Source organism: Beta vulgaris, chromosome 2 (assembly GCF_026745355.1).
Source record: "Beta vulgaris subsp. vulgaris cultivar EL10 chromosome 2, EL10.2, whole genome shotgun sequence".
In the NCBI taxonomy this organism is placed as follows: domain Eukaryota; kingdom Viridiplantae; phylum Streptophyta; class Magnoliopsida; order Caryophyllales; family Amaranthaceae; genus Beta; species Beta vulgaris.
The window spans coordinates 40,550,879-40,574,721 of NC_079203.1; the positions used below are offsets into that span (position 1 = coordinate 40,550,879).

Below are 23,843 nucleotides of genomic sequence, written 5' to 3' on the forward strand. Positions count from 1 at the left end.
GTATAGTGTGCATTGATTGATAGTAAGCTCTTGAGATCTCCAATGGAAGATGAAATCTCTCCATCAAGATTTAGCGTTGGAAAAATCCTAAATTAATCCCACCACCCGAAAGACAAACAAAAATTAGAAAGTTTCGGATAAAGAACAAAGCCAATATGCAAAACAACCAAAATAGCATGATGATGACTTTGTTGGACTAAGCAAAAAAGCATAAATAATATATAAGCAAATGAGATAGTGGAAATAGTAAATGATCATGTTATATCTACAATTCCTGGAGAATAGAAAGTCTATTTGAATTCGCATACTATAAGCAAAGAGGAAGGAAACTTTGGAGTCCATGAAATATACTCCACAAAATTCCTCAATGCAATAAGATGCTCAAGTCTCTCAAATCATAACATACGATTAAAGGTTGGTGTGCTAGTTATGCTTCTAAGGAATATTAATCAAACATCTGTATTATGTAATGGCACGAGGTTAGTCGTCAATCATTTAAGAAATCATGTTATTGAAGCTATTGTTATTTCCGGAAGCAATGTGGGAGCAAAAGTTTTTATTCCAAGAATGACATTGTCCCCTTCGTACTCCACCAAATTTACTATCAAAATTTAGAGACGTCAATTTCATTTAATGATTTATTTTGCTATGACTATGAATAAAAGTCAAGGACAATCTTTGTCTCATGTAGGCATGTATCTCCCGATACCTGTTTGCAGCCATGATCAATTTTATGTTGTTGTTTTCAGTGTTACGAGTAAAAAATGTATGAAGATTCTTCCTTTTGATAAAGAACACGGAGTGCGTACAAGTATAATAAATGTAATTTACAAGAAAGTGTTTGCAAACATATAGATTGATTTAAATGTTATATATGTAATTAATGTTCTTTATCACTCATATATGATGGTTTTATGATGTTGCGGTATTTGCATCATTGTTATTATTTGATTATTCCTTAATTATGTTATAAAGTAATAAATACACCCGTGCATTGTGCACGGGTCCTAAAACTAGTTTGATTGTATGAGAGAGGGAAGAATACATGTGGTAGCATGACATCTGTTTGTCAGACTTATTTTTTTCACTTTTGAGACAAGATGGGATAATGAAATTAATGAGAAAGCATGTTACAAATTTGGTTAAAAGTAGAAACATCTCTCGAAACTTCATCCCCCAATTTGCCTCCCTCAAAGCTTCAACATCTAGGTCGCCAACGGCCAAATCTGCCCACTAGTCGCCGACGAGCCACCAACTACGGTGACCTTTAGCGTAATTTGGTGTGCAATAGTCTTTCGTGTTGCATGTCTCGTCGGACGATGAGCGTCGAAATCTCCTCGGCGGTGTACGGTACTTAGTGTCAGTGTAGGAGTCTTCTACCGTGGTTGGCTTATGTTTATCAGCGTAGCGATCTCATGTGTGCTCTTTCTAAATCTTGTGTTCCTTTTTACAAGTCGTTGTTGGAGCCTCTCTGTTAATTAGGTTTTGATTCTCATTTCTTGTTTTTCAGATATGTTTTATGTAGAAGGTTGTGAGAGGTTGAAGGGAGAGCTCCATGAGCTTCTCAATAAGGACTACTAGTTTTTATATGCACGCTATGCATGCGAAAATACGTAGAATTTTTTTTTAGAGAATGTAACAAATTAAATTAATTGTTAATTATATTTAATAAATTAGGGATATTTGAATTGTTGATGTTTTTTTTATAATGTCTTTTTTTATTTTTTAAATTAATTAGGTAGTTTCCTTTTTTATTTTTAAATTAGAGTAAGCAGTTATAATAGAGATGTAATGAGGGTAAAATGAGATTTCTAATATTTTGGTGTCCTACCCCTCTTCCCATATAGAATAGAGATAAATTAAGTCCAGATAATAATGAGTTTTTGAGTTATGTTTCTAATTTAGACAGTCCCAAGACTTCATTGGAGCTTGTTAAGTCATGGAAGGAAGAAGGAAACTCCCTTTCAAGTCAGGGAGATATTGACGATGCATTAGAAATTATGGTTTTGCTGGAGTGATGCTTAGCTTAATTGTTTTGGAAGAGGAACATATTAGAAACTTTAGTGAATTATCTTACTGCATCTTGCTGAATCTAGCTGCATGTTTACTGAAAAAAATTAAATTCGATCAAGTTGGTCTTCTTTGTTCTAAGCTTTGACCCGTGCAATGTGAAGGCCTTATTTAGAAGAGCTAAAGCATCAGTAGGGATAGGAAGGTGTGATTTAGCTTATTGGGATTTACTGCAAGCCTCTAAAATTGACCCATTAAATAAAGAGATCGCAAAGAAACTACATGAAGTTGAGAGTTTAATTTGTTTGATCAGTAGAAGGATCGCCCATTTGGATTAGGGGTGGCGCCGCTGCCACCAAGAAAAAATATGAAGGAGCATCATCAGGAAGAAGGGGAATGTTCTTCTAAGGTGATGGAAGGGGCAAATAGAGAGTATTTAAACTTGTTGCGGGTTAAAGGAGATAAGGGTCAAGCTGTTGGTGAAGATCATGATATTGAAATGGAGTGTGTTAAGGAGAGTGTGAGTGATTCCGAATTTGAAAAACCAAATCAGGCAAATCCAAGATATCGGTTTATTAACCGAAGAAGGCTGGGCTCCTCATTACAATTGTCTAATAATATTATTCAATCACTGAGGCAAAGGAAATCATTGCAATTGTATAATCCAACATCAGGGTCATACATGGTAGTTCGTGTTCGACTTGCTAATTTCACAAAGGAGGGCACCAAGGGGAAAACCATAATGCAAGGCGAACCTGTGAGTGAGCATAGTCGCCCTAATAGAGGTCGATAGTCCTATCTTAGCTCTCCAGGAAAGTGAAGATTTATTGATGGAAAACGAGGTGGCCAAGTCTACATGTGTTATTGAAAAGGAGATAGCAGCTAGTAGGCCCCAGCTGGCCCAGACGAGCCTAGTTGTTTCATCCAGTCTCCAGCTAGTGGGTGTATTTCATTAGCCTCCAAGGAAACTCAAGGACGAGGAAAGCGTAGCAAAGCCCAATCACAGTTTGGGAATTCCAGGAGAACCCTGAAGACTAGTCGTAAGAAAAGGTCCAATTTTCTTCTTAAGTTTGATTTTATTGGCAAGTTGCGTGCAGGAATGAAGAGGAAATCTGATTTCTTTGATGATCCTGCCCAAAGATCAAGGAAAAAACTAGCTCCAAGTTCTTGTGTTTCTAACAATAAATCAGATGTTCATAATGCGTCAAGTCCTTGTCTGAAGTTGGATGTTCTTAGTAAGTTAAATGTTAGTAATGTGTGACGTCCTAGTTTGATGTCGTCTAGTAGTGAGTTTAAGGATGAACTTACTAGTCTATGTATTATGATCCCGCAAATAACCAAAGTCTACAACCTAATTATAGAAGCTAGACAAATGGGGTCACTTGTAGTTTAATAATTTTATCAATGTATGCTTTTGGTGCCAAAAAAAAAAAAAATTAACGAGAAAGCGAGTAATTTAAGGACATACACCATACTATTGCCAATATTTGGTTACAAGTGTATAATTTCGCGGGTAACGAACCCAATGTTCTACAATCAGAAAAAGACCAAAAAAGTTGATTTTATCATTGGCTTTTTTTTTTGTTGGCAATTATTTCTCTCTCTTCTCCCTATATTATAGCGTTTTTCAATTTCCACTACCTGACACTGAGTTGACACACTTTCTCTTTCCTCCATGAACGCAGGCGCAACTCTTTCTCTCTCTACTCTACTGTGTTAATTCATTATCCTTAGCTCTCCTTTTCGTCTGTTCGTCTGTTCGTCACCAACAATATTAATGTCCAGTAGTGGTGGTAGCTTTCTTGGGGGTATTGGTAAGGGTGACGGTGGTAGTGATGATGGCGGAAAAGGAGGTAGTAACAGTGGAAGAAGCAGAAGTCATAATGGTTATGGCGGAATGCGAAGGCGAAAGCAAAAGCGAAGACGAGGTCGTGGCGAAGGGTCACCGCCAACGCCAAATGAGCTGAACATAATAATGACGACTGATCATTGCGACATAGAAACAAGAAGGCGATTATCTTTGTTCAGACTAGGGTTTGGGGAAATCGGGATAGTTCATGGACAACTTCTCCATTACGATGTGATTTACTTTTTCTCTTCTAATATCGTCTTTTATACTACTGTATTATCTCTTTAATTTATTTGATTTGTTTATACTTGATTTTGTTTGCGCATAATTTTTTTATTACAAGCATGTAAAATTCGTTGTAGTAATCTATATCCGATCATGTTCGTAATTGTAATGTTTGTTTGTTGTTGTGAATTGGGGATTTCCACCTGCTAAACCCCTTGAGACTTGAGGGGGCGTTGCATGGTACGATAACTGGAAAATGAATGAAAATAATTCGGATTACGTGGTATCACTACTAGAAAAACCTTACTTTGGGGACACTTATTGCTCGACGCCACAGTATAAGTGTTGGATGGGTTAATAAATTTCCGCCTCACCTCAACGCCTAAAAGCGTCGACAACCTTGATAACACATTTTCGCGTCCAAAAATTACATGTTGCCTATAATGGACTTCAATTTTCATTAAACATGTATTCTCGCGCTCAAAAATTTGTAGGAGCAAACTAAATAAAATTATCCCACGCACTAAAACCGCACGGCTAATAACTCCCCAGTACTCGATCCGCGTCTAACACCAAACCCTATCAGCGCTGGCCGGATTATTCTCAATTCCTTCACCGGCGTGTGAATTCTTAGGTAATCTCGTCGTCTCTCTCTGTAATCCTTGTCCTTCTTTTCTTCTGCATCTTCGACTTTCCATTGAATTCTTTTTCTCTCTTACCTCTCATCAGTCTTGAAGCTGCGCGAAAAAGATTGTTGCGAATTCACTTTGAAGTTGTTGCGAATTCACTCTGAATTTGTTGCGAATAATAATTGTCTTAAGTGGGCCACGGATTGTTGCGAATAATCGTCTTCAGTAGGCTAAGGATTGTTGCGAATCAATCGAAATCTAGGTTTGTTGCGAATAATTCTTTTTTTCTTGAATTTGTAAGATTTCAATATGAAATTCACGAAATTGTCTCTTGATTCTTTGTCCTCAACCTTTCATCAATTAGGGCTGACGGATTTGAACACTTGATTAAGGAAATTCAGGTTCGTTTAATGAAATCTAGGGCTTTTTAAATAAAAAGTATAGTACTTTTAAATAATTAAGGGTATGCTTCTTATCATGAATATTACGTGACAAATTGGCAATGTTTTCAAATTTCTGGCTACATTAATGATGATAAATTTAGTTCAATAGTTAAAATTTCATCTGGATTGTGCTTATTGTCTGTTAACATAGTAGCCCAGCATGTATAACTGCTTACCTTTTCTTTTGCAAAGGGGGCAAGGGGGGAGTTTCCTTAAGGGTTTGTTATAATCAGATAATCTGAATTGAGTTCTGCATTTCTACATTTCTACATTTCTTGTGAATCTTCGCATCTAGCTTATCAATTCATATAGCCTATTTGAACGTGCATTTTCTATAGGATGTCCCAGTTAAATGTATAGGATTATGAGTTCTGTACTCACCTCTTAGGCCCTTGTTTATGCAAGAGAGGAGTTTTAGTAGTTTCACAGCTTTTCTATGACTTCGGCTTTACTTCTTTTAAAGACTTGTATCTGCTTTTGATTGATCTCTGAAATGCAAGATCACAAGAAAACTTGTGTAAAATTGGATATACATGAAACCTACCTCTTGAAAACAAGTATTGTTTCAATTTCAATAGGATTCAACTTACAATTTGATCCATTTACTGTTTTCTGATGATAGTAAGAAGTCCTAAAAGTCTACCCATGTAACATCACTTCAATGAAGAAACTTGATATGTAAATGAGTGGAAAAACTCACCATTGAGTTTTCGCTTGTAGTAAATGAATTTTCATGGGAGTAAACTTTTCTTTCTAGGGTTGCTTCTTTCAGAATTTTCATGGGAATGAAGTCGCTCATGAAATGGGATTATTGAAGTATATTCTTTGTGCGAATCGTTCATCTAATATAGTCTCCATCATAGCTCATATAGGGAATAAAGGGTTTGACGTTGATTAAGGGAGATAATTCTTTGTGTTAATTGTTCATCTGATAAAGTTTTTCTGGCTAAAAGATTTCTTCTTTGTCAATTTTTTATGTGTATTCATCATGAGAATGTGTATGTTGAAGGATCAAGATAGCAGCATCTTTCTCATTTTTATACTTATACACACTAGTGGAATCTAATATTTGTGTATAAAGTGTATTAGATTCGCTACTTTGAATTTTTGATACTTGGGAAAATCCTTGTCCCTCTATAAAGTTAGGCAAGTAAATCATACAGTATTTATTCTATTCGTCAAGAATTATGTGATATAGTAAAGTATGATTGTATCAAGCATAAATTTGCTTGTTGGCTTCGTTGCCACTATATGAAAATTTTAAAGTCTACTAGTAACCCCCCTCCCTCTCAAACAAAAAAAGAAAAAAGAGAAGGGGAAAACTGAGAAATGTGATTACTTATCTCCTTGGATTATCTTATATGCATAATATTTAGTCAAATTTGTTTGGCCTCAGAATGAAGAAGTCATGAATTGTTGAAGAGATTCTTGATCTTGTTTGTGTCAGGAAGGCCTCGTAGTTAATTATTATAACTTAAAACTAAATAGATGAATCTTAATGAACTTTAAGTGCTTAGTTAGTAGAAATACTTAACCTGGACACTTGTGTTGTCTATATTGTTGTGATGGGTTGGCCAGTTGCCCAATTAGCTGAGTATGAGGTTTGAATACTATATGCTCATTGCTTGATTTATAATTCTCTCTCCATCACAAACTAGTCACTTCCTTAGTTTCTACTTTCTACTCTGGTCAACTTGGCTAACCAAAAGATGGAGATGGAAAATTAACGGACCTTCTATGATATGAGTTCCAGTCAGCCAAGGTACCCATGTTCAACATGATCCTGAAGTCTTGTGCACTAATGTCTAGAACATGATACAGAAAGAATTTATGATTTTTTTGATTAAGCAACTAGATCCCCCATTCCCCCTCCCACTCTCTGTAGGTCATTAATATTAGATATTTAAATAATTTGACAGCCTCAAACATTGTATTTGCTATTGCGTGGACCTTATAGCTCCGTAAAAACAAGAAACAGTTACTCCCCGGAAAGAAAAAACACAAAAGCAAAGTCTGATCCAGAAGAAGACAACAAAACAGCTGATGTCTAGATGCTTCGGAATTTGTCATATGTAGTCATAAATCTATCTTTAATTCTTTTTTCCGTCCTCTTGTTTTCTGTTTCTCTCTAGTCGGCTTTCCAGTCCACACACCAAGCCGCCACAACCACCTGATCACCCTTTGCACACTTTATACCACATTCTGCCATCCCAACTTCACCTCCCCAATCTATGCAACTTTGCCTTTTGCAACACTCACTAATACAACCGCCACCTCTGACCTCCCCAACTCTAAATGTCTTTTAAAATTTTCCAGGGTATGGAATGTTTTATAAAGAACTAATATTTTGGAATTAGTATGTTCACCAGTAATTTAAGAACCTCTGAAATGAGTGAGACTTTAGTGATGTGTTTTGTTCTACTTATTTCAAGAAGATAAGTTCTGGCTTGCATAGCTGCTGATGAATTATATTCATACACTGACTAAGATGCTAACACACTGATTGAACTGTGCAATGAATTCCCATATAAACAAATGCATGGCATTTGGAATCTCTTACTCCCGTGTTCTCTTATTAGAGTACATTGTCCTGTATTAGTTTCTGATTACCATTATGGAATCGATTCTCCTGATAGTTTGAAGGCTAAATGTATCAACTTTACTTTACTAATGATGTAGAGGAAATTGATCATGTCTAAAACTTGTTCCTATGATATATGAAGTCCTTTCCTTTTGCATCTCCTCGAGCGAAACTCCACTCTTTGGTTACTTTTGCCATTGGCTGATATGTTTGACTTCTGTAGTCTAACAAAGGCATAAGTGATAAACCTGCAATGATTTTTAATGAACAGGGATGAACATATGATGCATGCCAAATGACTCTGTGTGCTCATTATTTGGGGCTGATTATTATTATTTTTGTGGAATCGCTTGCAAGTTATGACTTTGTTCTGTATTAATATCATGGATCGAGCTATTGTTGCCTATTTTTTGGCTCCAAGCTTATTGATTTTCTGTTACCGGGAGTATTCATGCCAGGAGAGGTTGCTATTTTTTGCCTATTTTTTGGCTCCAAGCTTATTGATGACATGAATTAGTCTGCTCTTTTATGGGATTCATCGTAATCCTTTTCTCTTCTATAATCCCAAATTTTTCTATTGGATAGGTTTGTAAGTTTAAGGTTTACGTTATACTATAGTATATGCTTTGGATGCTTTTGGGTTTAAATTGTTAGTGCTATATATTAAAATGTAAAATTATGAACACCAGGGATAATTTTGTTATCAAATATTATGGAAATGCAAGATTACTTTAGAATATGAGCCGCATTATATAGTTTTCAATTTGACGAACTCTAAACTTTTATATTATCATTACTGATTATATTTTTTGTCTTTTTTTTCCTCCTTTTGAAGGTACTTGAAAATATTGAAGGTGCAACAGATCAAGAACGGATAACTTCAAAGTAGCTACCATCGTATCGTCATCTATTTTGCTAGTGCGATAGATCTTATTAGTTAGCTTATTTTCAAGGCTACTTCACTTTGGATATTTTTATTAGACTCAACTACGACATACGATTTGGAATAATGTTTATAGAAAAATATTGGCTAGGATTTTGGTGAATATGCAATATTTATAGGGATTTTAATTATATTAGTATACATTTATAATATATTGATCAAAGTATTTTTTTTATCTTATATATCTTCAAGTTTCAATGTTTGTTTTATTTTAGAGCTAGTAAATGTACATATGTGTGTGTGTGTGTGTGTGTATATATATATATATATATATATATATATATTATTCGGAAAAATAGCAAAAGGGACTACAAAAATCGAAATACATTTTATAGCCATGAAATTTTGCCAAATAAATATTAAAATTTGAATCCAACTTTTCTTTTAACGACGCCAAAAAGCGTCCAGATTTAGACGCGACAAGGTGTTGGAAGTCATCGCGAATGGAGACGCTTTTACGCGATGAGACAACTAAGGACTATGTTAAGTGTCGAGAATGGCTGTAATACCCTTATTTTAAAGTGTATTTTATTAAGTGCTAAGTATGATTACTAGCCTTATTATATAATAATATTTCTCGAGTGTATTTAAAAGAAATTTAGTTTGACCATACAATTAGTGAATAGCTAATATTCTTTATTTAGTTAATCGTATTGTAATATTTTAGTGGAATTACTTTTAATGTAAACTCTTAATAGTAGTATATAACTTATATTTTGAAAAGGAAAATATATGTTTTCTTTTAGATGTATATATGTATAAGGAGAGAAGTTTAAGATAATTTGGACCAATTAGGAAGCAAAAGTCGGTTATTCCCTTAACTTGTTTTTTTTTTTTTAGTCGGTTGAAAGTAGTTTGTCTTTGTTGTTTTGTCCATTTAATGAAATAAAACCCCAAACCCGTTTCATGTTGGTTCATATACCTTCTATGTGAAACCCATGAAACTCCAAACCCCAGCGAACCCCCAACGAACCTGACCTCCTCTCTCTCGCTCACCTTCGCCTGCGCGTCGCCGGCGATTCTTCCAGGCTCGCCGGAGTTTCGTGCCGTTCCTTTCTCTGTTTCGGTGCTGCTGTGTCCTTTCTTCGCTCTCCTTAAGGTTCGATTCCCTCCTTAGCTCGCGCTGCTCGACGCTGCCCTTACGTCGTCCCGCGCCACCTTGTCGTCGCCGGTGCTACTGTGCGCTTGGTGCTGCCGCTTATCTAAGGTGATCTTGTTGGTGTTGTGTTGTTATTGTTGTTGCTGCGTCGTTGCCGAAGCTTCGAAATCTCCCTCTCAACCCTCTGTTTCTCGATTCTTCGCTGATCCTGATAGAGCAGAGGTAACTTACCTCTTTGTTTTTAACTTCAGAATTCTTGATTAGTAATTCAAGCCTAATTTATAATTAGATTATGATTAGAAGTTTAAGTATGGAGTATAGTTTAATTGAAAGGAGATACAGTGGTTGTTGTGTTAGTATGGTTAATGTTGTTGTTCTGTTGAGGTAGTTTAATGGTAAACTGAATTTTAGTTATTTATTGAGGTAATGGTGTTGTTGCTGTGATAATTATTGGTGGTGGTTGTGGAGTTCTCGTGGTGATTGAGGTAGAATTGTTATGTTGTTATTGTTAGTGGTGGTGTTGCTATTATATTGTTGGTGGCTGCCGTGGAGTTGTTGTGGTGGGGTTACGTTGTTGTTGTGTCGTTGTAGTGGTGGTGGTGGTGATGGAGTTGTTGTTAATTGCTTTGTGAACTAAAGTTAGTTGTATCCAAGTCTTTTATTACTTACGAAGTATACATATTTATATTGTAGCTTTCGGTTTCATTGAAGAGTCGTTTAGACCGAGATAGTTGTTTAACTGTGATTCGAAAAGGTAAGGTTTCATATTCAGAACTTTTATAGTTTACATTATAAGTCCAAAGAGGTACGATTTCTTACCTAAACGTTTGGTAAGGTTAAAAGGTAATATTTCTTATTAAGACGTTTATAGTTACGAGAAGAGTTTTATAAAAGTTTTAAACTCATTTTGATTGAGTTTCTTTTAAAAGATGGGAGTTTAGTTTTAAAAGTATCTTTTATAGTTTACAAAAAGAGTTTTGAAAGGGTTTTTATCTAATCTTTGTTGAGATTGGTTTGAATGGGAGGATGCTCCTCCAAAGATAGAAAGTTTGGTTTCCGAACCGTAAATGAAGGAAAGATTATAGAAAGATATTTCGAATAGTTTTTTTATGTTTGCAAAGTTATTGGATTGCCTATGTGGTATCTCTAAGAATAGTTTTGTGTTTTCAAAGTTGTGGGGATTACCTTAAGTGGTATCTCAAGGAATTGGAACTTCGTCGGGTTTGTCTCGACTTTACAGATACAGAATAGTTGGGGGGTACGTTGATCAGTACCTCGAACTTAGATCTTCTGCTGCGGTTTGGCCGTATGTAGGGTGTGCACACTAGGGGGTCTTTGTCTATAGTTATCCAGAGGGCCTAGCTAGCCCAAAGGCAAGGAAAGTTCGTTCCATTCCCTAGGTTTATGATTCTTTCTTCGTGAAAGAAAAAGAAAAAGAAAGGATTTGATTTAAAGAAGGAAATAGAAAGGATTTGATTTAGAAATAGAAAAGAAAGGATTTGTTTTGGAAAAGAAAGAAAGAAATGATTTTATAAAGTTTGTTATTTTATTTATATGTTTTCAAAGAAAAATAATTTGTAGGATATGATTAATGTTATCCTACCTGCATATATGTTTGGCTTCTTAGTATGAAATCTTGCTCAGCCAGTTTGGCTGATACTACATGCCTGATATATGCAGGTACATGAAGGTAATGTATAATGAAGAAGGTTCGATGTTGGAAGTTTGTTGTATGCTTTATACGATTTGTATCGCGGCGAGGACGATCAACTTTGTAATATTATAGTTAATAGTTAATTTGTAATTGAATTAAAAAGGTTTGAGTTTGTAAAGTCTAGACTTGTTTGGGTTGCTGGATTTTGAGGATACAGGATTACGAATCGGACGCGAGTCCTAAATTATGTTTTAGGCGGTTCATATTACAAATGGAACTCTGTCGAATTTTCTGTAGAATTTTAGTAACATATCTAGTTGTTTTAAATATTTGAGGATCATTTAATATAGTTTATTAGAGTTAGAGGTTCTAATATATTCATTGGATTCTAAAAGTTTTAGTAAGTTAAGCGTTTTTGAGGTCCACACTCGTGGTGAGTGTGATGGTAATGGCCCGGATTAGGATTTCCGCTGTGTTTAGTTCCTAATTAGGTTGGTTATAGATTCGGGTTGTTACAATGGCGACGCTTTTAGGTGTCATAAATTACCTACTCAATTGACGCGACGCTTTTAGACAGCGTCGCAAGCAAATTTAGCGACGCTTTTGGCGTCGCCAAATGGATTAAAAAGCGTCGCGATAACACTCCTTTTGTAGTAGTGTATGTCGGTTGGATAGGTGGTTTTCGTGATGCGTATGCCGTATGGGGTGGTTATGTGGTTTCGTGGTTGGTATGGGGTGGTTCAGTGTTGTTGGGTGGTCAGTTTATGGGGTGGTTAGGTGGTGTTCATGGTGGTTATGGGATTCGTAGTGGTTTCAGGGAGGTGTTGTCGGCACTGGCAGCGTCTAGTTGGTGGTGGTTGGATAGTGGTTGACTAGGTGGTGGTGGTGTTTAGACAGTGGTGGGGTAGCCCAGTAGGTGGCGGGGTAGGTGGTGGTGTGGTGTGGTGTGGTGTGGTGTGGTGTTATAAGATGGTTACTTGCATGCATCTTCAGTTTGATTTCTAGTTTTTTTGATAAAATACTTTATTGACAGGAGGCAATATTTCGTGTATTGGCTGCTAATCTCCATTTGGGTAATGTGGGATTTTCTCCTGGTAAAGAATATGACTCCTCAAAGATAAAGGATCCGACATCTAGCTTCCATCTTCAGATGGCCGCTGATCTTTTAGAGTAAGTAGTGAACTTACTGAACTATAATTATTCTTTCCTTGCTATAGGTTCTTTGTAGCTATTACAAATGTATTGCATATTTAGCATTTTAGTTGATTGCTTTTGCTAGTCGTGATGCTTTGGCTAAGACTGTTTATTCTCGGTTGTTTGATTGGTATACTTTCCATAATAAAGAAGCTTCAAGATGTTATTTGGGAAATGAAATTGGAACTTAAATGTAATGGATCATTTCAGGCTTGTTGAGAAGATTGATAGATCTATCGGGCAAGATGCAAATTCTAGCATACAAATTGGACTCTTGGACATGTATGGCTTTGAGTGCTTTAAGTACAGCAGGTAGTTCTTTAGCAGAGGCTAGTATGGTCTTTTTCCCGAAGAATACTGTCGTACCTTCTTTAGTCTGTTTGTCTTTGTCTCTTAGTACACATAGCTAATTGAGGAGTAACCTTTTTTTCTTTACTTGTTGATGAAAGCATATGTGGTATTGATCTCAAAAATATTTCTTGCTATAAACACACCTTCAATTTTAATAGGTACCCCTTCCATTTGAAAATGTATGGCACATGAGTAAAATAGCACATAGATTAAGAAATTCATATAGTTAGAAAACTAAAGAAGATGAAATAGTTATAAAACTAAAGAAGGTTAATTGACTACTATTTATTGTAGACACTTGATTGTATTCCCCTAATATAATCCCTGGTGATTGGACTCTAAGTCATCTAAATGGTGCGAATGTGATAATGGCCTCAAGTATCACCTAAAGTATATAAATACAAAGAACCACTAAAAAAAAAAATGTAAATACAAAGAAGCCAAAACCTATTTCAGCCCATAGTCAATCTTTATTATCCGTAAATGGTTTGATTATAAACCTAATCCTGCATAATCAATAAATCCAACTTAGCCGTAAATGGTTTGATTCCAGATGCCACGGACGGTAGGCATGTTTCTGTGCTCTACCATGGTCACGACTCATGACCGTCCTTGAATCATTTGTCCATTTTTAACCTAATTTTCTTATTTGCCAGTTAATAAAGGTCGAAAACCTCATCATTTTTTTCTACTTATTATTATTGAGAAGTACTAAAATACCCTAGTTCTCTTTAAGCATTCTGAACTTCACACATAATATGTCCCCATTCATTCACAATACTTCCTTGAGGCAATTTGAAGATTCTTTTTGAGGATCTGAGGTACTACCTTCTGACCTAGACAACAAAGGTGTAAGTTTTGTTGGTCGTTTTCTTTCTTTATTTCACTAAAAGAAACCCTGTCTCTATTTCACTCCCTTGTTTGCTTTTTTACTTCTTACTAGTAATACCTTCCCATGACTTAGATCTAAAATTTCGCATCTCTTGGATATTTTGTGCCACCTTTATTATTGTTAAACAAGATTTAAAACATGTGTCCTCATGTTTATTAAGATCACTTGGACAAACAGATTAGGATCCTTGGTATACGTTGGCTGAAACTTACTAGCCTTTATTAATTTTATTTATTTATTTAAGCAACTCTTACTGTTTGGGTGTTTATATGGTTTGTTACTTTGTTTTTTTATTTGAATTACAAAAGATATGCTATGTGGAATCAAGTATTGGTCAATTGGGACGGATTTGGGCTCCTGGCCTAATACATACTCTCATTTCCGAACTCCTTATGGTTGAAGATCAATGGAATTTGCCGATGGTTTCCTACCAACTAGTGTGTGTGTGTGCGCGCGCGCGCTCTGTTAGAGGTCCTTAACAGTCCCTTTTATGTTTCCAATGGTGGTCTGTTTTTGCACTTGCTTGGATAATTTGTGCTCTGAATCTACAGTTTCGAGCAGTTCTGTATCAACTTTGCAAATGAGAAGCTCCAGCAACACTTTAATGAGGTGTGTAGTGCTGCTAAACTGATCTCCGATTTGTTGATGAAGTGCCATTTGACATTTAAGGATCTAACTTCTTCTCTCGCTTCCAGCATGTTTTTAAAGTGGAGCAGGAAGAGTATAATAGAGAAGAGATCAATTGGAGCTACATTGAATTTGTTGACAATCAGGATGTTCTTGACCTCATAGAAAAGGTGCAATGTGTTTTTTTTTCGCTTGCTGAAATATTACATATGCTTTTATTGCTCAGTTTTAATCTTTGCACTTACAAGGTTTTGTAGTTTTTACCCTGCCATATGATGTTATGAGCTTATCTGTAACCTGAAAAGGCCGACAATAGTAAACTAAAACAGCCCTTCGCGGGTTTTTACACAATTCCTAATTACTTCCTCCGTTCTGAACTACTTGCAACAAATGGACTTTTGCACTATTCATGCACACCCTATTCACCATCTAGTATGATTTATATGTAAGGTCAAACAAAGTCATGTATGATCTTGTTTGATTTGTCTCGATGTATACTTTCAAAATATCAACTTTTGTAACTTTTACTTATAGATAATAGAAGATATCAATGTTTAAAATTGTGCATTGGGAGGCGTGAATATCCTGGTTTTGCAAGTATATTAGAATGGAGGTAGTATACAGAAGCTTGCCTTTCCCAGACTCGAGGGCTGAACCTGCATGTTTTAAGAAGTCTCTTTGGTGCTTGGAACTTTATTTTATCTAAGAATAGGATTCTTTGTGAAGTATTGGTTTGCACCTCTGCAGAGGCTGATCTGCTTCATTTGCTTATTATATATCATATTTGTATTTTGCAGAAACCAATTGAGATCATTGCTCTTCTGGATGAAGTTTGGTACAGTTGAAGTTTCTTGCTGTTTATGGGTGTGCATTGTCTAATGAAGTTATGTTCATATTTTTTATCCTTTCCCCTGTTGTGCTTCAAATGCAGTATGTTTCCAGAATCAATACATGAGACATTTACCACCAAGCTATTCCAACAGTTCCCATCACACCCAAGGTCGGAGAAGGAGTAAGTTTGCATCTATTGCATTCATTGCATATCTTTCTAAATTATTATAAATTGCAATTGATGGATGCATCATTTTCAATTTTAATCCTACAGCTATGTTCCTGTCCGAAGATCTCTCTTCAATCCAAAGAGTGGCGGTGATGGTGATGGTGATGCAGCTGATGATATGATCCACTGGAAAGGTTTTCAACAGACTTTGCAGCCCACTCAAATGAGTATTTCCTTCAACATGGGTAATCTTATACCCTTATAATTGTGCTTTGTTGTTGATGATTTGGCAGTTGGCGTGATGGAAGGAGTTTTCTGAAGTTGGATTTACTTCTCATCTCTATTCTAAATTGTTATATTTCCTACCTTCATAGGTTCTCCTGCAAGACTATTGTGCATAGCTCAGGTTGTCATTAAATCTCTAAAGAACAAATTTGGAAGCGGTTTACTTTATAGATATCTCTCTGATCGAGAGTGTCTCAAGGTGAATATAATACTTTTCCAACTCAAATGATATTATCTATCTCCTTTTTTCTGTGACATTGACTATGTATAGACATATAGTTATATCCCGCTATGGTCTTTTGCACAATGAACAGGTTGAGAAAGCCTTGAAGGGGGTCATAATCGAAATCCTGCACTGGAAATCCCGGAAACAATACAAGGCTTTAGGCTTATCAGCTCAACCATCAAACCAGTTGACGTAAGTTCTTGATTGTTATAGACTCATAGTACACACATCAGTGTTGGGTTCATGCACTTCCAATGTATCGAAGTTTCAATATACGATATGCTGGTAATGTATGATTTGAGGAACTAACTGGCATGCTATGGCTTGTTTAATTTTAATTCAGATAATTCGTGAAAGTTGGTCTGCTGCTATATTTGCACCGTGGCTCTTATTGATTAAAAAATCTACTCTGCGGCTGTTCCTTATATTATCATAGGTGGATTTGTTTTAATATAATTGGCAAACATCATGTTTTCATTAGAAAGTTATAATGTGCCTTTTCCCTTCTACTTATAGGTTTGCCCTATCTGGCGTGACTCAAGAGTCTGTTCCTCAGTTTTTCCTGATGAAGTATAAACTCATGCTTCCATGCTACCTTTCGTGTCTTGAGGTTGGAAGTAGCAGACATCCAATATATTTACCCGTGGAGGTATTTCTATTGATCTGTTTTCTGGAACTATGTTTTGCACATAATGGAGTTGCACCAACTCTAAGCAGTAAGTTCTATTATATTTTAGGTATGTGAAACGGTTGAAGCCCGAAGATGTCCAAAGAAATTGAATGGTACTCTTGTGTTCTATCTGGTGAATAATTGTGCAATTTCTCCATTGAAAAGAGCTGCTGCTATTGATATCGTAAGGGTATAGTAATTATGTTCTCTCCCATTTCTAGTGATAATTATCTTCTTTTGTAGCTTGCCTGATTCCATGCATCATGATTTCTGCTGATGGTTAAGCAGAATAATTGTAGTGAAGATGACTTGGTTGAACATTTTGGACTTCTAGTCAATAATGATTTTGCATTAGTTGAAGCTCGAGTGCTGCCACATATATAAACTAGTTGCATATGCACGCGATGCGTGCGTCGATAATCTTATATTGGTATATATAAATGGACATATTTTTTTTATCTAAAATTATTTTTGTAGTGATGTAAATTATTGAGGTTCTTTTGTAGATGTTATTATATTTTTAAATTAAAGGTGAATGATTTTTAACTATTCAGTACCGTAACTGAAAAATTTGGTCGATGATTTAATAATTTCTTTTCAGCAATTTTAATATAGTTCTTTAACCATTATAAATATTAATAAACCACATTGTTTGAAATATTATGTTATCACAATATATTGCTAACTTTTTTTGGTTGAATTCTAATTGATAATTGATTTCGTGAATTGATTGTGTCAATCTTGTTTGTCAACTTATTAATGGTATTGCATATTCTATTTGACCTACTCATATGGCAAGTTTCATTGATTCTCATTTTCCAATTTTTTATAAAAAGAAAAATATTGTTTTAAATTATTAAAGGGTATTCTAGTCACTTCAAAAAAGGACACCACACCTCCTCCCTTGGCTTATATAATAGAGATATTGATAATAAATGGCAACGACGACTTGATTTCTCTTATTTTTCTTTACTTCTTGTCTAGCTTTTGTATGATGGCCCCACACCAGCTCGAACTGTTACTTCTACAGTGGGGCAATGGAGTATGTCTTATCAGGTGTATCGAATCAACGATCGTTACTATTAGTGATCTTACATGCATTTATGATTGTCCATGTTTGTCTTCAAAGATTTCGTGAAGGTGCAACCAAAGTTCTTGTCTTGTATAAGTCTCTTTCCAAGCATGTATCGCAGAACTATGACAGTGTGATAGAATGCATGCTTTTATGTATAGGAAAAGTCTCAAGAGAAGTGAACATGTGAAATTTATTAATTTTCATTTTTTGTTCTATGATGCATGAAAATTAGATACATGGCATGTCTTGCTGGCAATGCCTATAGATAAATAGTACTCCCTCTGTTTTTTTTATCTTTCTCACTTAGAATCTTGGCACTATTCATACTTAGAGAGAATCTTCTCAATTATTTTTAATTTATGAGAAAAAATATAGTGATGTGGGGTCTTGTTTGATCTGTCTCAATTAGTACATTATTAATATTCAATCCTTATAATTTTTACTAATATATAATGAAAGATATTCAAATTCAAAAAAGTGCACTGGGAGGCGCGCACAGAAAAGTGAGAATGATAAAAAAAAAAACAGATGGAGTATTTGTTTATAATTGCCAGAAAAGCCTATGGATAATAGCATATATTATGAAATTGCCAGAAATGCCTATGGATAGTAGCATATATTCTGATTGCTAGAATTGCCATGCTTTTGAAGGATAATAATAGGTACCTAGGTTCCTGCCTAGAAGCATCATAAATTAGGAGCAATCAATCTGTATATTCAAATACATCCTAAATTCTTGTTCATGATGAAAATGGTATTCTACTGTCATATTTACCTGGAGTGTAACCCTGTTGTGGTCACCTACTGAATTGAATTTATTTTTCTGTTTTTAACTTTTTTTTTTGAAAGGAAAGCCAAGATTAAATTTACTGAACTGAACAATAGAATATTTTTTTCCCTTTCTGAAATGGACTTATTGTTACTGAAATGCTTTTTGTTCAACTTATTTGCACTGAACAGAATTTAATTTAACTTAACTTACTGTACTTATTTTTTAAAGGCTCAACTTATTTTTTAAAGGCTCAACTTATTTTTAACTGAACTTGTTATGATAAGGTGAGTAGAAGGGATCGTACTCAGATAGATAACAAAGAAATACTTCTTCCTTATATTTATGATAATTTTTGGCACTTTGACCATGTGAGTTTTACTCGTCATCAGTCTATTGTTATGGCATACAGATTATGTACTAATAGCTTCATCTTATTCCATAACTTTGGAGATGTAGTCTACATTATCTTAAAATTGCATCTTTATTCTTAAATCTAATTTGCAGACACATTCTTTCAAGTTGCTTGGTGGGGTAGGAGACAGTAGCTGTCCATCATCTATTGCTGCGAAAGAAAATTGTGTAAGTATTATATCTCAAATATCCATTTTTGACACTATTTTGCTGCATGTATTTTGTTCTATAGAGCACTAGTATAGTAATAGTGCAATGCATAATTTACAAACCTTAATATTTCTTCCACACAAAATCTAGAAACTAAATTTAATTTAATGCATAACAATAAATATTATTTCCATGAACATATTAATCATAATTCGTGATGACTATCTAATCATGAAAATATGGACCCCTCAAAAGGATTTATTTGGAATGTAAAAAGTTAATATGCAAAGTTTGACCTTTCCGATATAATGTAGCAAGTTTATAGAAAATATGTTGTTTAAAATGAATCTTTTTTTCCCTTCTAATGTGAGAGCCTTAATCGACTACCCACATATTGTATATCATTTATGTGTCACTCAGTCTTATTTGTTGATATTAAAATCTTTTGATATTAAATATAAAAGCTGTTGCCAATATATTGATAACAATAAAAAAGGGTGCACAATTGGTACGTTAATAGTACTCCCTTCGTCCCATAATATAGTGCTTGTTTCTCTCTCTTCGGGTCATACTTGAAAATCTTTGACCAAATATTTTCATTTGTATATATAAAAAAATATATTCATGTGTGACGCAGTCGGAAAATATGGAGAAAAGCAAACGCTAATCTCGATCAAGAACGAACAGATTTACAAGCGATAAATCTGTAGAAAATCCGGAATCCACCAGAAAAGAGTAGGAACTCTGTGATATTATTAAAAGTCAAAAATCCACCGGAATCCTAATAATGTTTAAATACTTAGCGGTGAGTTTGACTCGTTGACCCGTTCTGCTTCCAGAAAAGTATCACAATAAGCAATCGGACACCGTTGGCCCGATTAGTAGAAATCATTTCAGGCTAATTTGTCGAACTTCCTTATCGAACTTATCCGCTAACCTTCCTACGTCATTCTCCTCCATCTCTAAAGAACTTGACCCCGAGTTCGTATTATCATAAAGAGCCTCATCCGCATGGTACTCATAAATGTCAGCAACATTGAATGTGTTGGAAATGTTCCTATCATCTGGAAAAGCTACCACGTATGTATTGTCATTAATCTTGCGAGTCACCTTGAACGGCCCATACTTGCGTGGCTTCAGTTTATTTTACGCAAAAACACCATCACATCATCACCCACACTGAAAACCTTGACTCTCCTGTGTTTATCAGCAGCATACAACTTAGCCTTCACAGTCTCCTTGACAGCGACAATCTCTATTCTCTTCTGCCATATTCCCAACTGCCAAACTAACTCCCGAACTCTTAGGAAGCTTAATCAGATCAATCACATGCCTAGGAACATAAGTGTAGACCACAAAAAATGGTGATCTCCCTATGGCCGAATGCAATGTTGTAAGCAAACTCCACCTGAGGTAAAGCCAAATCCCACTGTTTTGGTTTATCTTTACAGACACTACGAACCATATTCTCCAACGTTTTGTTAGTGACTTCAGTCTGACCATCTGTTTGTGGATGAGCTGTTGAACTCCTATTCAGCGTCGTCCCAAACATTCTCCACAAAGTTACCCAAAAATGGCTAAGAACTTTGGTGTCCCTGTCCGAAGTGATAGAGGTAGGAACACCATGAAATCTGACCACCTATCGAAAGAAAAGCTTAGCCACATTCGAAGCATCATCCGTCTTTTTACATGCAATGAAATGGGACATCTTCGAAAATCGATCAACTACCACAAAAACTGAATCCACTCCTCGTTGAGTATGAGGCAATCCCAACACAAAATCCACGGCCAGATCTTACCAAATATCATCAGGAACATGCAAAGGCATATAAAGACCCGTATTTTGAGACTGACCTTTGGAGACTTGACACACATAACAGCGACGAACTAAGGTGCCATCATCCCTTCTCAAGTAAGGCCAATAAAACCTCTCTTCTAAACCTGCAATAGTCTTGTCTCGTCCCAAATGTCCCTCAAGGCCACCCCCATGAAGATCTCTAATCAAGGCCACCCCCATGAAGATCTTTGATCAACTTCTGTCGTAAGGACGAACAAGGAATGCACAACTGATCACCTCTAAAAAGGTAGCCCTCTCGAATGTGGAAATCTGCACTAGGGTCTAGGCTGCCCTTTGCTACACTTGGTCCATAACTCCTTAAACTCAGCATCATCCTCATACAACTCATTCAAGCATTCAAAACCCACGATCTCTTGAGCTAACGTGATGAGTAAGGAAGCTCTCCTACTCAATGCATCTGCCACCTTGTTCTTCTGCACACCAGATTTATGCTATATAATGAAAGGAATTTTTTGAAGAAAACTCACCCATCGAGCATGCATTTTATTGATCACCTTTAGGGTATGATGATCAGTGTAAAGGATAAACTCCCTCTGAACCACATAGTGCTCCCACTAACGAAGTACCCGAAACACCGCATAAGGCTCCTGTTCATAAGTACTCCATTTCTGCCTAGCATCACTCAATTTTTCACTGAAATAGGCCTCTTATCTTGAGACAGAACAACTCCAATACTGATGCCACTGCCATCACATTCAACTTGAAACACCTTATCAAAATCAGGGAGTGCTAGGACCGGAGCACTACAAAGTTTTGCCTTAATCAATGAAAACTCCTTTACTTCCCTTTCTTCAAACATTCAGTTATGTGTGCGGTTATGGTACTGAAATCCCTGATGAATCTCCTGTAGAAAGTTGCTAGGCCATGAAAACTACGAACTTCAGTCACTGATGTGGGTGTAGGCCAATCCCGGATTGCGCTCACCTTCTCTTCATCCACCTGAATTCCTTCGGCACCCACAACAAACCCTAAGAAGAGTGCACTTCTTCAGATTAATGTACAGTTTATTCTCTTGCAAAACCTGCAGCTGAGCCACATGCTCCGGGTGATCTTTCTTGTTCTTGCTATAAATCAGAATATCATCAAAATAAACAACTACAAAAGGACTAGTAAAAGGACGAAGGACTTGGTTCATCAAGCGCATGAAAGTGCTAGGCGCGTTCGACAAACCAAATGGCATTACCAACCACTCATACAACCCCTTCTTACTCTTGAAAGCTGTCTTCCACTCATCTCCAGGTCGGATACGATACCCACTTCGCAAATCTATCTTCGAAAACACCTTAGATCTGACAATTCATCAAGCATATCTTCCAATCGAGGGATAGGGAAGCGATACTTGATAGTTATCTTATTGATGACCCTACTTTCAACACACATCCTAAATCAAATCAAACGCTAATCTCGATCAAGAACGAACAGATTTACAAGCGATAAATATGTAGAAAATCCGGAATCCACCAGAAAAGAGTAGGAACTCTGAGATATTATTAAAAGTCAAAAATTGCCTCCCAATAATGACCTAATAATGTTTAAATACTTAACACTAAACCCTAATACGAAATTAAGGAGATAATAAAATACGGAAATAATTAAAATGCTGATTTAGGGCCTTAAACGAACTCGGATGGCTTAAAAAGCCTATAGGTCACGACGTAGCGGTGAGTTTGACTCGTTGGCCCATTCCGCTTCCAGAAAGGTATCAGAATAAGCAATGGACTCCGTCGGCCCGATTAGTAGAAATCGTTTCAGGCTCTTTTGTCGAACTTCTGTATCGAACTTATCCGCTAACCTTCTTAGGTCAATGTGGGATCTTGTTAGATTCACCTCAACGATAGTTTAATAATATCAAATTTTTATTTATTTTAATAATAAAGAATTGAAGATATCGAAGGTCAAATGGTGATCTCGGAGACCGTACAAAAAAGAAATAAGCACTATATTACATGACGGACGGAGTAGGATATAGGATATGGATCTAATGATGGAAACAAAACTTGTATTGCTTCACCATCATGTCATTCACCTTTGTATCACGACCCTTAATCAACCTAATGCAAATATAACCCGAAATAGTGGGTGGGGTAAGGTCTCCAACCCATTTAATTAAAAATCTTGACATAAATAACTCGTTTAATCATATATATAAGCTTAAGGTTTATATTTCCTATTAAAAAACACCCTAAGCCACTTAACACATTAATATGAAAAATTAATATTTTAAAATGTGAAAAGTGGTCAAAAAGCTTATAAATTCTAAATATCTATTATAAGTGATATAGCGAATCAAATTTGCAACATGTTTATGGGTCTTTTTTTTAAAAAAATAAATAAATTATATTCATTTACCTGAACTTATGCAAATGGAATTTGTCCAATAGTCAAACCTTATTAGAATTTATTCGAACTTACTAAAACTTATAAGGATTGGGAGTAATTAAAAATAACATTACCTATCTCTTTGCACATACATGCTCTAAATTATGTAAAAAAAGTATAATAGATAAATGAGTTAAATGTGTTAAATGGTTAACCCATTTAACAAATAGCGGATTCAATATCTTCAATCAGTGTAATAAATGGATTAGGATTGGAATAATAGAATTCCAACAAGACCCAGACCAGATCCGACCCAACTAACCTTGCCCAACACATTACCCACTTTACATGTTCTAGCAATTAATCTTGCCCACCAATTTTAGACTTAAATTTAGCATATCTTTATATGTGTTTCCACCTCTATCTAACTCTAGGGCTTGAGGGAGATTACCCTAGCATCAAAGATATGTTACACCTTTCATAGAAATTATAATCATTTTGAGGTGTAATAGAAACCTATGTTGCTAATTTGGTTAGTGCCTTTGCAGCCGTGCTGTCGTATTTCATGGCCATACTTAAG

The 23,843-nt window shown here is 35.7% G+C and overlaps 1 protein-coding gene across 17 annotated transcripts in view; it reads left to right on the plus strand.

Annotated features, from left to right (window-relative positions):
- Nucleotides 1-9,575: 9,575 nt before the first annotated feature.
- The window catches only part of LOC104886557 (uncharacterized), a 38,945-nt gene continuing 24,677 nt past the window's right edge, over nt 9,576-23,843 (plus strand). For 4 of the 17 annotated variants that reach the window (XM_057392629.1, XM_057392630.1, XM_057392632.1 and 1 more), the window contains exons 1-13: nt 9,577-10,001; nt 12,467-12,603; nt 12,838-12,939; nt 14,422-14,479; nt 14,566-14,667; nt 15,295-15,332; nt 15,429-15,509; nt 15,603-15,742; nt 15,872-15,981; nt 16,097-16,200; nt 16,525-16,657; nt 16,746-16,868; nt 19,030-19,104. In XM_057392629.1, the coding sequence (XP_057248612.1) occupies nt 12,584-12,603; nt 12,838-12,939; nt 14,422-14,479; nt 14,566-14,667; nt 15,295-15,332; nt 15,429-15,509; nt 15,603-15,742; nt 15,872-15,981; nt 16,097-16,200; nt 16,525-16,657; nt 16,746-16,868; nt 19,030-19,104 (1,086 nt within the window). In that variant the 5' untranslated portion in view covers nt 9,577-10,001; nt 12,467-12,583. Of the gene's footprint in view, nt 10,002-10,472; nt 10,534-12,466; nt 12,604-12,837; nt 12,940-14,178; nt 14,480-14,565; nt 14,668-15,294; nt 15,333-15,428; nt 15,510-15,602; nt 15,743-15,871; nt 15,982-16,096; nt 16,201-16,524; nt 16,658-16,745; nt 16,869-19,029; nt 19,105-23,843 lie in introns of those variants that run through there. The other 13 variants (XM_048639084.2, XM_057392634.1, XM_057392626.1 and 10 more) reach the window with 13 other exon arrangements.